This window comes from Heloderma suspectum, chromosome 3 (assembly GCF_057233095.1).
Source record: "Heloderma suspectum isolate Gila_16-S chromosome 3, 16-S_ref, whole genome shotgun sequence".
Classification (NCBI taxonomy): domain Eukaryota; kingdom Metazoa; phylum Chordata; class Lepidosauria; order Squamata; family Helodermatidae; genus Heloderma; species Heloderma suspectum.
In genome coordinates, this window is record NC_139460.1 from 259669268 (window position 1) to 259684549 (window position 15282).

A 15282-nucleotide genomic window follows, 5' to 3' on the forward strand; every position below is an offset into this window, starting at 1 on the left:
TCTGTATAATGCTAGGGCTGAGAGGGGGAAGGGCTAGGACAGGGGTGTGGAACGTCTTTTAGCCAGAGGGCTGAATGCCATTTCAGAGAATCTCTGGGGGGCTGGGGATTCCAGTGGTGGCCAGGGCCGAAGGCAACAGGGGCAGGGCTAAAATACAAAGAAGACTGGCCCCCTGGGCATGAGGTTCTGCACCCCTGGGCTAGGATTTTTTTACTCCATTTGCAAGGAATGCATATTCCCACTAAAGTCAGAAGGCACCTGGAGCCTCTACTCACCCAGAGACTGCTTGCTCTTGGACAGGTTGATGGTCACCAGCTCATACTCCTCCTCCTTACGTTCATGGGGGCCATTCTGGAGCTGACCCTCTGGGAACCCATCTCCCACCTGGCTCATAGCTGGGACCTCCTTGAAGAGCTGCGAGAGTAGGGGCCTAGCTCTGCGGGGCCTGTTGATGACGGAGTACAAGGTATCCTTGGCAGGCGGGACTTCTCCGTGTGGCCCCCATACGGTGGCTTTGCCGTGGCTCAACTTCGGCGTGCGAGGCCTCCCTCTGCCGGGCCGTCCATCCCCTTGCTCTACAGAGTGCGCCCATGCTTCCTGAGTGGGCGCTGTGCAGAAGGGGCTCGCTGATGTTCTTGAGGGCTTAGTTAGAATCCAGCGGGGCTCCTTGCCCCGAGCAGCTGAGGATGAGACACTGTGGGGAGTGTAGGCATCCACTGGCACATCAGGAAGAGGGGTGTAGTGACGGGGGTGAGTCCTTCTGGGGCTGGGAGAGAGCTGCAACCCTTTCACCCCTTCCTCCAGAACCGTCTCCTCCTCCTCCTTTTCCTTCCCCTTCTCCTCATTGGTCACTGGTTTCAGAAGGAAGCTGCCCCTGAAATCTACAACCAAAGTCCCAGAATGTGACTGTTATTATCACCCCTCCTTCCTTGCAGACCTGTCCTGATAATGCTCAGAATCAGGGGAAACCATGGGATATGGGTCTAGTGCTCATTCACATTGAAGTGAACTTGGGATAATGGATTGAAATGCAGATTTTGAGTCAATGCTTGGCCCCAGGTATTGAAAATTATAAGAAATGTTTAATTTTGTTGGCTGCAACCTTCCACTGAGATTTGTCTGGATGTGTACATTAGTCCGCCCACCCCCAGTAATGGCCCAAGACATTTTGCTGCCTGAGGCGGAGCAACAAATGGTGCCACCTCCATGCTCCCGCCCCCAGCCAAGGTATTTAGTACCCAAGTCCAACCAAGTTATTCTGGTACCTGAGTTAGAAAATCCCACAAGCACCTCTCCCCTTCCCTGGCAGGAAAAATATAACAACAGTAAGGATCACTGCCTTGTTGTGGTGAAGGGGCTTGCGTAACTCAGTGAAGCCATAAGCTATGCCGTGCAGGGCCACCCAAGATGGACAGGTCATGGCAGAGAGTTCTGACAAAATGTGGTCCACTGGAGAAGGAAATGGCAACCCACTCCAGTATTCTTGCCAAGAAAACCCCATGGAACGTATCACAAGGCTAAAAGATACGATGCTGGAAGATGAGCCCCTCAGGTTGGAAGGTGTCCAATATACTACTGGGGAAGAGCAGAGGGCATTTCCAAGTAGCACCAGAAAGAGTGAAGTGGCTGAATCAAGGCCGAAAGGACACTCAGCTGTGGATGTGTCTGGTGGTGAAAAGAAAGTCCGATGCTATAAAGAACAATATTGTTTAGGAACCTGGAATGTAAGATCAATGAACCAAGGTAAGCTGGAGGTGGTCAAACATGAGATGGCAAGATTGAACATAGACATCTTGGGAATCAGTGAACTAAAATGGACAAGCATGGGCGAATTTAATTCAGGTGACCATTATATCTACTACTGTGGGCAAGAATCCCTCAGAAGAAATGGAGTAGCACTCATAGTCAATAAAAGGGTGGGAAAAGCTGTACTGGGGTACAATCTCAAAAACGATAGAATGATCTCAGTATGAATCCAAGGCAAACCATTCAACATCACAGTAATTCAAGTCTATGCCCCAACCACTGAGGCCAAAGAAGCTGAGGTTGATTGGTTCTATGAAGACCTACAACACCTTCTAGAACTAACACCAAAAAAGATGTCCTTTTCATCATAGGGGATTGGAATGCTAAAGCAGGAAGTCAAGAAATCACCGGGATAACAGGCAAGCATGGCCTTGGTGTACAAAATGAAGCAGGACAAAAGCTAATAGAGGTTTGCCAAGAGAACACGCTGATCATAGCAAACACTCTTTTTCAACAGCACAAGAGGCGACTCTACACATGGACATCACCAGATGGTCAATATCGAAATCAGATTGATTATGTCCTTTGCAGCCAAAGATGGTGAAGCTCTATACAGTCAGTAAAAACAAGATCTGGAGCTGACTGTGGCTCAGATCATGAGCTGCTTCTTGCAAAATTTCGGCTTAAATGGAAGAACATAGGGAAAACCACTAAGCCATTCAGGTATGACCTAAATCATATCCCTTATGAATATACAGTGGAGGTGAGGAATAGATTTAAGGGATTAGACCTGATAGACAGAGTGCCTGAGGAACTATGGACGGAGGTCCGTAACATTGTTCAGGAGGCAGCAACGAAATCCATCCCAAAGAAAAAGAAATGCAAGAAAGCAAGGTGGCTGTCTGATGAGGCTTTACAAGTAGCTGAGGAAAGAAGGGAAGCGAAAAGCAAGGGAGAAAGGGGAAGAGATATCCAACTGAATGCAGAGTTCCAGAGAATAGCAAGGAGAGACAAGAAGGCCTTCTTAAATGAACAATGCAAAGAAATCGAGGAAAACAATAGAATGGGAAAGACTAGAGATCTTTTCAAGAAAATCAGAGATCTCAAGGGAACGTTTTGTGCAAAGACGGGCATGATAAAGGACAAAGAAGGCAGGGACCTAACAGAAGCAGATGAGAATAAGAAGAGGTGGAAAGAATACACAGAAGAACTATACAGGAAAGACCTTAATGTCCCTGATAGCCATGATAGTGCAGTCACTGAACTTGAGCCGGACATCCTAGAGAGTGAAGTCAAGTGGGCCTTAGGAAGCATGACTAACAACAAAGCTAGCGGAGATGACAGTCTTCCAGCTGAGCTATTTAAAATCCTAAAAGATGATGCTGTTAAAGTGCTGCACTCAATATGGCAACAAATTTGGAACACTCAACAGTGGCCACAAGACTGGAAAAGGTCAGTTTACATTCCAATTCCAAAGAAGGGCAATGCCAAAGAGTGTTCAAACTATGGTACAATTGTGCTCATTTCTCGTGCCAGCAAGGTTATGCTCCAAATCCTACAAGCTAGGCTTCAGCAGTATGTGAACTGAGAACTACTGGAAGTACAAGCTGGGTTTCAAAGAGGCAGAGGAACTAGAGATCAAATCACCAACATTCGCTGGATCATGGAGAAAGCAAGAGAATTCCAGGAAAACGTCTATTTCTGCTTCATTGACTACGCTAAAGCCTTTGATTGTGTGGATCACAACAAACCTTGGCAAATTCTTAAAGAGATGGGAGTACCAGACCACCTTACCTGTCTCCTGAGAAACCTGTATGAGGGTCAAGAAGCAACTAGGGATGGCGGAGAATTTCTCCCCGAATCTTCGGGGGGCCGAGCGCCAACGCATTCAGCCCCCCGAAATCGGCAGTGAAATTCTCTGGCCCCCCCGGGATGGGACTTACCTTTGGCGAATGTCCCTCCCGGCGGCGGGTCCCGGCGGCGGTTCGGCGGCGGTTCGTCGCAGGCGGGGGCGGCGGCCGGTCTCCCAACCGGCTGCCACCGCCGCCATTGCAAAAAAAAAAAACTAAAGTAAAAAACCCCCCACCCACCCGTGCATAGGCTATGTAACGATTTAAATAGCCTATCACGGCTAGATTTCCAAAGTCAGCCGTGATAGGCTACGTAAATCGTCACGTAGCCTATCACGGGTGACTTTGAAAAAAAAAAAAAGCACGTACGCAAATGGCGGCGGCCCTTGGGCGCCGCCATTTGCATTCCTTATTTTGGCACGTCTAGTTTACGTAAAGATTTACATAGACTATGGCAAAAATAAGGGCACGCTATTTGCGTTGCCCTTATTTTCGCCGTAGTCTACATAAATCTTTACATAGACTAGACGTGCCAAAATAAGGAACGCAAATGGCGGCGATGGGCCGCCGCCATTTGCGTACGTGCTTTTTTTTTTTTCAAAGTCACCCGTGATAGGCTACGTGACGATTTACGTAGCCTATCACGGCTCACTTTGGAAATCTAGCCGTGATAGGCTACATAAATCGTCACGTAGCCTAATACGGGGTCTTTTTTGTTTTTTTTACTTTTTGTTTCGCAGCCGGGGAGACGGGGCGCTTCTCCCCGGCCTGAATTTCGGCCGGGTGAGGCGGGAAGCCTCCCCCCCCTTTGCCTGAACTTCGGGGGGAAAAGCGAAGCGCCTCCCCCCCACCGCGAAGCCAAGCTGCGAAAAGGTAAGTGACTTTCATACATCCCTAGTAAGAACCAGACATGGAACAACCAATTGGTTCAAAATTGGGAAAGGAGTATGACAAGGCTGCATATTGTCGCCCTGCTTATTTAACTTATATGCAGAGTACATCATGAGAAACGCCGGGTTGGATGAATCACAGGTCGGAATTAAGATTGCCGGGAGAATTATCAACAACCTCAGATACGCAGACGATGCCACCCTAATGGCAGAAAGCGAAGAGGATCTAAAGAGCCTCTTGTTGAGGGTGAAAGTGGAGAGAGCAAAAGCTGGTTTGAAACTCAACATGAAATTAAAAGATGCTTGCTCCTTGGGAGGAAAGCTATGGCAAACCTAGACAGCATAGTAAGGAGCAGAGACATCACCTTGCTGACAAAGGTCCGTCTAATCAAAGCTATGGTTTTCCCAGTAGTAACGTATAGCTGTGAGAGCTGGACTATAAGGAAGGCTGAGCGCCGAAGAATTGATGCTTTCGAACTGTGGTGCTGGAGAAGACTCTTACGAGTCCCCTGGACTGCAAAGAGGTCAAATCAGTCCATCCTAAAGGAAATCACCCCTGACTGCTCATTGGAAGAACAGATACTGAAGCTGAAGCTCAAATATTTTGGCCACCTAATGAGACAAAACTCTCTGGAAAAGACCCTGATGCTGGTAAAGACTGAAGGCAAAAGGAGAAGGGGACGGCAGAGGATGAGATGGCTAGATTGCATTACCGATGCAATGAATATGAACTTGAGCACACTCCGGGAGAGAGCGCAGGACAGGAAGGCCTGGTGTGCTATGGTCCATGGGGTCACGAAGAGTCGGACACAACTTAACAACTGAACAACAACAAAATTAAGGGTGCAATCCTATGCACGTTTAGAGAGAAAAAAGGCCTACAACTCCCAGCATGCCCCAGCCAGCCATGCTGACTGGGGCACACTGGGACCTGTAGGCCTTTTTCTCTCTAAACATACATAGGACTGTGCCTCAAGTATTAAACAACTTGCTGACTTTTCGTGACACCCCAGATCAGCTGTTTGGAGCAGGTTCCGCCCTCTACCTAAAGGTAGGGCTGCCCCCCCACCTCGAATCAGTTACGGCTCTCCCTGTCAGCTACCAGTCATAGTTTCTGTAGCCCTGTGCTGTTCTTCGTCCAAGCTGGCTTCAAGCAAGTCTGATCAGTGGCTCTCTGTTCAGCACTACCCTTCCATGGGAGCAGTGGCTGTACTGTCGGGTAGAGGGCGAGGCCTTTCACAATCCTGCTGCCCGAGTTCATTGAACTGGCGGGGCCGGATTATTCGCATCTCCGACCCTCCTTTGCTCCATCTGCCAAAGTGTTCCAAAATCGTGCATACATCCAAACACTGCAACTAGAACACAGCATGCAAATGAAATGTTGCGGTCATTCATGCCATCTGTATCGCTTCCTCCAAAATTCAAAGTCTTCTGTCACAGTCACCCAGTCAGAGGTAAAACGTTTCAACTTTTGGGGAGGGAGTGATGGGAAGGACTACATGGGGGTGGGAGGACGGCCACAAAGACTCACCAGGCACTGGAGTGATAAGATGTCTCTTTGGAGGTGTTTCGTGCTGTGTTGGGCGGAGAGCAGGCGGCCTCACTGTGAACACGGGAAAGTCGGTGAGTGAATCTATCTCCTACATTTTCTTTTGCACAGTGATTTTGGGTACTCCCACAGGAGGCCCTGCTTCCTGGCTATTTTCCCTCAGTGGTTCATTTTTTGAGAAAAACACCTTCCAGAGCGTAAGGCTCTCTGGAAATCATGCTTTCTTCTCTTTTTCTTTACATAATTTCCAGGCTCAGCTGTTGGCACTCAGGATAGGCTGGCTGCAGAGGGCAGCAAACCGGGCCCTTTCCTGGGGCCCCTAGGTAGGCAAAGGGCCCACTCCCACCCTCCTCGCAATATAGCATGGAGCACTCATGAAATGCAGAGGCATCTTGAGATAATTCTCCACTCACAGGTCCTGCCAGTTGCTTCCATGGTTCAGTGGTTTCGCTAAGGGTGCCTTCCGTGAGGGCCAGCCTGCAAAGTTCTGGAGCTAGCACTGGTGGACGGGCTCCAATTAAACCCTTTCCAGGCCTTGATAATCACTGTAATTAGTAGTTTCTGGATAGCACCATTGTCTGCCTGAGAGGAGATCACATCATCAGAGAGGTCGAGGATGGGGATGGAGTAAGGTGTTGTAGGGTGGCTAGGTGTCCTACTTAAAGAGGCCAGTCCTCTGTTTGAAGCGCTGTCAGGCCTATTACCAGTTTCAAGATAAAGAACCATCTGAAGGAAGAGCTGGGCCTTAAAGTTACCCATCAACAGTTAACACCTGGACACCAGACTGAGGAGGCACACAGGCCACCTGGTCACAGTCTTCCCCACTATGGTGAGATGTATTATATTTCAATTCAAATTATATTCATTATTTTTTAATTTGCATCTACACAAATAAATTAGTACATGCAAATTTTATGCAAACCGGAATCCTCTTTTGTCCTCTTTCTTGGGGGTGCATTTCCTCTTCTTTTGGTGATGTGTAAGTATCCACCTTAGGTGTGAGTGTGTTCTTATTTCTAGATGGGAGGGGGGCTTGTCAGTTTGAAAGTAGCAATTGCATGTGCTAACTAGTAATCTCTGGAATGGTTTTTTTTTTTAAGTCACTAGCAGGCGTGGAAGAGGGGCTGATCTGGTCTGGATGGGGACTCTGTTGGGGGAGTACAGTCAGGGTTTGAACCCATTGCCCCCTGCTGTGGTCTTGATCTGAATCAGGTCACCTTATTCCAGTTGCTAATTGTGTGAATGGGCATCACATCTGGTTTGGCTTGTTAAGGAGCATTGAATGGAAATACAAACATGCCATTTAGAATCAACATTCTGATGATTTGCAAGAAATGTTGATTCAGCTGAGACAGATTTTTCTTTGCCCAAATTTTCTTTTATGGACAAATAAATAGACTGAAATGTTCTTTTCCTGAAGGCAACCCTTTTCAGTAGGAATGTTTTCCACCACCCATAACCAACGTCCACAAAATAAAAGAGACTATTGACAAGATCCCCAAATCCATCATACCCAGAAGATAAAAGGAGACAGGGAGGGAGCAAAGCCTCCCTTTCCCATCTGTGATCCCTACTGGCTGCTTCCCCACCTGTTCTACTCTTCAGTGCATCGTAGGCTTCCAGCTCCATGGGCACAACCATACTGTCAAAGCGGCCCAGATCCGTGGGGGCAATCACACTCCTGCAAAAGGTTAAAGAGGAAATAAGCAGCACTTGACAGGTCATGTAACGCGGCAGTTCCTGGGGAAGAACATGGCAAATATTCTAAGAACCATATAGAGCAGCCTGCCCCGACCTGGCACCTCCAGATGTGTTCGACTACAACTCCCAGCATGCCTCAGCATGCTGGGAGTTATTGTCCAACACATCTGGAGGGTGCTGTAGAATAGTAAAAAGCAGGGAACAGCAAAGAATGTGCCCCTCCAGCATGTATGCCCGCCCGTGTTTGCCTGTTCCCCCAACCAGGCTCTTTGTGTTTAGTTGTATAGTTCTATCCATCACCTGGACCTACACCCTTACATCAGCTGTGCCTTACTACAACTGCATTCCAACTCAGAGTTGGTCTCCCCCCTCTGCTCTCCTCTTTGCCAGGCTGTAGTGGTCAGAGCAATTTCAATCCTAGCCCGGCCAATCAACCAGCCATTTTCCTAAGCTGAAGGAAGAGATGGGACATGCTTATGCATACCTATTATGCAAACACACAGAATCTTTCTCCCATCTGGACTGGGCTGTGATGAAGCTCTGATGGAGGAGGGAAGCTATGGTGGCAGCAGTGGGGGCACCTAGCAGTGTAATGCTGAGCCTTCAGCGCTGCCCGCTCCCCCAAAGTGACAAGCATCTCTTTGCTCAGCAGATTGGCTAGGTCTGACTGTTAGGTTGTCCTGTGCTGCTCACTATAAGGTCATTTGAGCTTCAGTGTTATTGGGGGGTGCATGACGCTGCAGTGTTGTTGCTGTAGGATTGCTGCCAGATTGTTTTCCCTTTGAAGCCCAAGGCATTTTCCACATACACAATGACACCAACTTTGGCCAAGAAGTAAACACCACAGTCGAAATGGAATATAAATGCAGAGCAGCAACTTTGGCAAGTCCCCTTATCAAGCTTAGAATGATAGTGCTGGAAGGCACTTTGGTCCAGGGGTGGGGAACCTCAGGCCCAGGGGCCAAATCCAGCCCTTCTGGGCTCCCAGTCTGGTCCCCTGGGGTTCTGCAGATGGCCACTCCCCCTTCTCCCAGCCCCACCCCCTTTCCCTCATCCATTTGATGGCTTCCTGGCTTTTGTGCAGTTTCCCACCCCACCTTCTAAACGGCTGAGTTGCCTCTCCTAAGCCTTAGAGACGGGCAATAAGAGCTTTAAGCTACACAATGATGGTACCTTTTGTATTTTTGGCCCATCCCCCTTTTGCCATTGGCTCTGCCCCTTTGCCTTTGGCCCCGCCCACCACTGGAAAGTGGTCCCCGGGAGCTTTTCCAAGATGGAATTCAGCCCTCGGGCTGAAAGAGGTTCCCCACCCCTGGTCTGGTCTAACCCCCTGCTCCATGCAGGATCGACAATGCAGGATGCAACCACAGCATCCCTGACAGATGGATGTACAGCCTCTGGTTGAATACCTCCAGTGAAGGAGAGCCCAACATTTGAAGACCACTTTCATGTCTCCCCCAAATCTCCTTCAGGCTCAATATCCCCAGCTCTTCCAACCTCTTCCCTTCCCCACAGCATTATATAGCTGTACTATGCCAGAAAGAGTCACAGTCATGCTTGCATCCCCGACACAGCCTTCCTTGCTCTTACCTCCCTGTTCCTACCTGATATCTCTGAGAAGAAGCAACTTCTCTGGCCGGTCGAGAATTGCCAGCAGGGGCCTCACCAGGTCTTCCACTCCACTCTCTTGGATGTACTGTGTGGGGGAAGGAAACATCAGCAGAGATCCCATAGGAGGCCCATCTTGTCAGTCGGGTTTGGGAAGGGCAGCTTGCCTGCTGTAGCCAAGGGGACATCCCATCACTCTACTACTACACTACTGCCCAGCTCCTGCAAAAGGTGGGTCACCTATGAGTGCAGCGGCTGTGCCTCCCGCTCGAGTCTGGATGTTCTGGAAAGGAACATTGGAAGCTGCCTTATAGTGAGTCAGACCCTGGGTCCATCTAGCACAGTATTGTCGACACTGACGGGTGGCAGTGGCTCTCCAGGGTTTCAGGCCAGATTCTTTTCTAGCCCTACCTGCAGATCCTGGGGATTGAACCTAGGGCCTTCTGCATGCAAAGCTGGTGCTCTGCCACTGAGCCACAGCCCCTCCCCAGTGGTTTGGCCCTGGCTTCAGGGTCTAAGGGTGGGGGACAGGCAGTGGACTATCAAGACTTCTCCACAGGCTGAGAATTGACAGGATCCAGGTTTATTCATACTTAGAGCAGACCCATTGAAATCAGTGGGACTTGAGATAGTTAGGACTAAATCTACTTTAAATATGGCTACGTCCGGATCCAATCCATTAACTAGAGAGCAAGCCCCATTGAACATGGCAGGGATTTAATTCCAAGTAAACATGTGTAGGACAGCATTGTAAGTTTATACGTGGAACTCTTATGAGCAGACATGATGACTTTTACTTCCTGACAGATGAGCATAAGGATCATAATCCTGTTCTCAGCAGCAATCAAACTGTCTCAGCAAAAAGGAACGTGACTCAGGGCTGCTGCAGAGTGTCAGCAGTCCTCCCCCTGGCCTAGTTTTAGTTGTCCCTGCGCACAACCCTCCCTACCCGCTTTTTCACTGCTAAAGGTCTCTGAAGATTAGGGCCTCCCTCCCTCCTTGGGCTTCCCAGCAGCACTCCTGGTCATGAGTTTCAAGGATGTTTTGGTCCAGAGCTCCCTCTAGTGGTCACTCGGGCACCCCAAAGGCCTGCACGAATGGGGAAGAAATGGAAGACCTCAATGGTTTACTGTCAGGATGCTGCAAGGATTGTCCGAATGCTGGGCATGCTAATCTAACCCAGGCTGTGGTGAATGGCTGCTCTACTCTAACATGTTTTTTTCCCACTCTGCGGCACTGGCATAGGACAGGCTCAGATAAAGGCAAACCAACCGATCAATGTCTTGTTGCAAGAAATGCTACACAAAAAAACTCAACTTGAGCACACTCTGGGAGAGAGCAGAGATCTTGGCGTGCTATGGTCCATGAGGTCACAAAGAGTCGGGCACGACTTAACGACTGAACAACAAACCTCATGCTGCTGTGGACTCTCACCAAACTGAGTGCCAGGGAGAATCAGAGTCAGGGAAGATGCAAGAGCACTGTCACATCAGAACAAAGGTCCATCTAGCCCAGGGCAGGGGAACCTGTGGCCCTCCAGATGTTCTTGAACACTGACTCCCATCAGCCTCAGCCAGCATGTTCTATGGCAAGGGATGATGAGAGCTGTAAACTGACAAATTCTGGAAGGCCACAAGTCCCCCAGCCTGATCAAATCGATCATTGCTTTTCACACAGTGGCCAACCTGATGCAAGGGCTTTGCTAGGCACCTAAAAGGTTCAGGGACCAGTTCCAGAGGACACAAATCTGCATATGAGAATTTATACCCTTAGATGCCAATTTAAAAATAATTAGTAATAAATTAAAATTTCACAGGAGGCAAAACCAGACAAGTAATTTCTCATCTGGATAATCTCAAAATACAGATAATCGCCATTAATTTGCACCCCCACCCAGATAACCCTAAAACAATAGAAAAAGTTTTCCCCCTAAGCTTAATTGCTACACAGCAGAAGAATTTTGGGGTGGGTGTGGACATGACAGCAGGTGGGAAGGGGGAGTTAAACTTTCCCTCCCCAGCTGCAATCCCCCTTGAAATTTGCCACTGGAATGGCAATGTAAGTTAAGGGAAAAAAATCATGCATTGGCACCAGTGGATGCTCAGGGCCCCTAAGCCCAGGCCTAGCAGGGGGTTTAAAGTACAGTGTTGGTGCAGATGGGTGCAAAGTACTGTCACTGAGGACAGAATGAGGCAACTGGCAACTGTAAACCCTAAGTGGCTGCAAGACCTTAAGTCAAGAGAGAGATCAGCCCACTGTGACTTCAAAGAAGGCATGAAGCGGTTCCGTACCCGGGCGCAGTGCCTCAGCACAGCGGCCACCTCATCCTCCATCAGCAGCTTCCTGGCCATGTCCTCAATCAGCAGCAGGTGGCTCTCGGTGACTTTGCAGTGCTTATTGCTGTCCTGCTGTGGAGACGAGAGCACTGAAGCCCTTGAGCCCAGAGAGGTGAATGGGCGGCCTTTTTCTGGGGAGGGGGCAGCAAAGAAAGTCAGTGCGTGCACATGCAGACTGCATCAGGGAAGAACCAAGCAGGGCAACACGATTCACCATCCAGAATCACAATCCTGCAATGCGTGCGCATGCAAGTGCAGCTACCAGGACTGCATGTGCAATTATGCTGCATCCACAAGCATCTCTCTCCCGAGAAATCCAGTGTTGTAAGGTGATTAGACTGCTGGATCTGGATGTGGGGAATTCCAGTTCAGAATCTCACTCAGCCTATGAAACTTTGAGAAAGTCTCATATCTCTGGCTAACGTAGGGGTGCTTCCAAAAGTAGGGTGCCTTGCGCTACCAGTCAAAATATATTGTGAGTTATTCCTTCTTTCCCTCCTTAATGGATTTGCTGTAACCCCCCCAAAACAAACCCCCCCCCCACCAAGAAGGAAGAAGGGTGGGGCGGACAGGAGGGTTACAAATGGAAGATGACAATGTCTGGACCCCAGTAAAATGAGGCAGGGCAATTGCATAATAAAAGCCTCATCTGGAAGGACCCCTACTTACCCCACAGGGTGGTAGTTAGGCTAAAATGCCGTTGTCTATGCTCCTTTAATGAAAGGTTACATGTATCAAACTAATTTCTAGAGGGGTCTCTGGCCCATATTAGTCCACTGCAGCAAGAACAACCAAGCTTCCTGTGGCACCTTAAAGACTAACACGTTCATGATGGCATAAGTTTTTGAGTGGACTACAGTCGGGCGTATGCCATAATAAATGGGTTAGTCTTTAAGGTGCCACAAGACTCTTTGATGTATTGATCTGTTCATGCTGTGAACCTCCTTGTGCAATTGAAGAAAGGCAAGCTATAAAAATTTTAATTTTCTCTCTCTCTCTAGCGCGCGCGCACGCACACACACACACACACATTGCGAGAGAGAGTGAGTGAGAGTGAGAGTGAGAGTGAGAGAGAGAGAGAAATTTGGGTTTGGACCAAAGAAGCTAGTTTTGGCAGCCCAGTCAAGATGGTGTGACTGGCTTTTGTGCCTTGGAATTCTTAAATGGTCCCAGTCTCCCAACGTTGAATTTGAGCCAGACTAGACATGATGGGACAGGCACCTGTGGTTCTGCCCCATTCATTCACATGTAAAGCAAGTGTGTGTGTGTGTGTGTGTGTGTGTGTACATGCATAGGGTGTGTGTTATTCTTTACATGAAAAAGAGCTTGGGGGGGGGGAGCAAAACCCTACTCCCTCTCCCATTTCACCTTGCTGCACTTGGTTGCTTTAAGAAATCTTCTCCCAGATGCAGCATTGGAGGGGAGCTGCATTTAAGGCAGCCACTTACACATGCCCCCTCCCCTGAGGAAATGCATCCCCCCAAAAGAGGACAAAAGATGATACTAATTTGCATGTGCTAATGTATATGTATAGATACAAATTTAGAAATAAGTAATCTAATTGCAGTAGAAATATTATACATCTCACCATAGTGGGGAAGACTGTAACCAGGTGACCTGTGTGCTGTCTGGGCGCTAACTGCAAGGCTGTGCTCTCCCTTCGTGCAGTTTTTTAAATCTTTAAACAGGATGTGGGCTGCAGGACATTCCCCGCAATGTCTTCTGTAAGGGAGGATGCAAAACCAGTCTAGCTGCACTGGGAGACATTTACTTAAAGCAATAAAGTGCAGAGGGGCAAGGCAAGGGAGGGGGCACGGTTCCACTCTCCTCCCCATGTGCTCTTTTTCCTGCAGAGAATACACTCTCCATCACTGCTTTACATAGGAATGGAACACTCATGGATAAATACACATGGCCACCCTGTCTGGAATTAAGGGCCTGTTCTCATGACCACTGTGTTCCAGGACAGTTGAGGGAAACATCTATCCTGCACCAAGATTCAGATGCTGCCCTGGATCCAGGTTTTGGGGGGCCCTATGGGCAAGAGTCTTGTGTGGCGAAGAGTGGTAGGCGGCAGTATTGCAACCGAAACTCTCCCCACAACCTGAGTTCGATCCCAGCAGAAGCTGGGTCTTGGGTAGCTGGCTCAGGTCGACTCAGCCTTCCATCCTTCTGAGGTCGGTAAAATGAGTACCCAGCTTGCTGGGGGAAAGGTGGTCATGACTGGGGAATCCAGATGTGCAAAGCTGGTAGACACTTACCCCCAAAAGACTCACAGCTGTAATTGCTGCCAAAGGTGCTTCTACTAAGTATTGACTCAGGGGGTGGATACTTATGCAACCAACAAATGCCAGTTTGTTTTTGTTTTGTTATCTTTTGTACCACAGTAAAAATATTTTGCACCTTCAAAGTGTTATGTTGGGTAAACGAAATGGTAAAAATGCCAATTAAAACCATACCAATTCCAGGTTGTAATGCAACCAAGTGTGGAAAAGTCAAATGGAGGTGTATACTTATGCAAGGCACTGTATGTAACAGAATATTCATTAAAACTATACACATTCACTAAAGTGTCCATCCAAAAGACCACTGAAACCATCCCTCCATTCAACATAAGGATGAGCAACAAAAATAGCCACGAAGGCCAGACAATTAAACTATTCAAATGCCTGGGAGAAGAGAAATCTCTCTGCCTAGCACTCAAAAGATGACAAAGTTGGTGCTGGGTGAGCTTCTCTGGGAAGTGTATTCCATAATCAGGGGGCTATCACAGAAAAAGCCCAATCTCTCATTGCCACCCTCTAAACATCTCTTGGTGGAGGCACAAAGGAACTCAGATGTCAATTTCAGGGTCCAGACTACTCCACAATTTGTTTCTGCTCATCCTCACAGATGCCTTGCCTGACAGGTTGGAAACATGAGCTGGTGTTGACTTTCCCAAAGATCACTGATGAGTGTCATGGCTCAGTGTGCATTTGGACCTGGAATAACGCATCCCTGTAAACTTACGCTCAATGTACTGCACAATAATGGCCCGTCTGTACAATTGAGGGCACCCCAGACAAGCTTTTTGCCTAGAAGATAGTAAGTTCATCACAAGTGAAAAGGGAGGGCTTTGAAGAAGTGGGCATTGCCATAATTACAGTGCACACACACACCCCACTTCAAAAAACATGCTCACACAGAGCCACATGCTGCTGGCCAAGCCACAGCCCACACTTCTGTTCAGTTACCCCATTTCAGAGTCCGGGTGACAAACTTCTGTACAACGCTAACTGCAGGCATGGGGGTTGGGGGTTGGCGTGGGAAAGACCAAAGACAAGGTAATTAGGAATCTGCAGTGAAGAAGGGTGGATGAGAAGCAAGTGGCAGCCATTTTGGACTGGCCTCTGTTCTGTCTGATGAAAAGGAAGATAGGGAAAAAGCTGTATCTGCTGTTGTGCATGTTGGTGAAGCATTCGTTCATATATAGGATTCCTGCAAGTCTGATTGCCTGTGCTAGTCTCACTGATACAGCTGGCATCAGAGGACCAGTACAGACAATGCTGCCTGTCTGCCGATGGCTGTGCTGGCTTGGAATGATGGGAGTTGCAGTCCAGCCC

The 15282-nt window shown here is 48.5% G+C and overlaps 1 protein-coding gene across 1 annotated transcript in view; it reads right to left on the minus strand.

Moving 5' to 3' along the window:
* The window catches only part of PDZD7 (PDZ domain containing 7), a 50839-nt gene that overhangs the window by 8538 nt on the left and 27019 nt on the right, over positions 1-15282 (minus strand). The window contains exons 9-13 of the mRNA XM_084846482.1: positions 11636-11811; positions 9341-9432; positions 7625-7716; positions 6018-6089; positions 276-881 (exon numbers count right to left, since the gene is read on the minus strand). Coding sequence (XP_084702608.1) covers positions 276-881; positions 6018-6089; positions 7625-7716; positions 9341-9432; positions 11636-11811 — 1038 coding nt within the window. The remainder of the gene's footprint in view (positions 1-275; positions 882-6017; positions 6090-7624; positions 7717-9340; positions 9433-11635; positions 11812-15282) is intronic.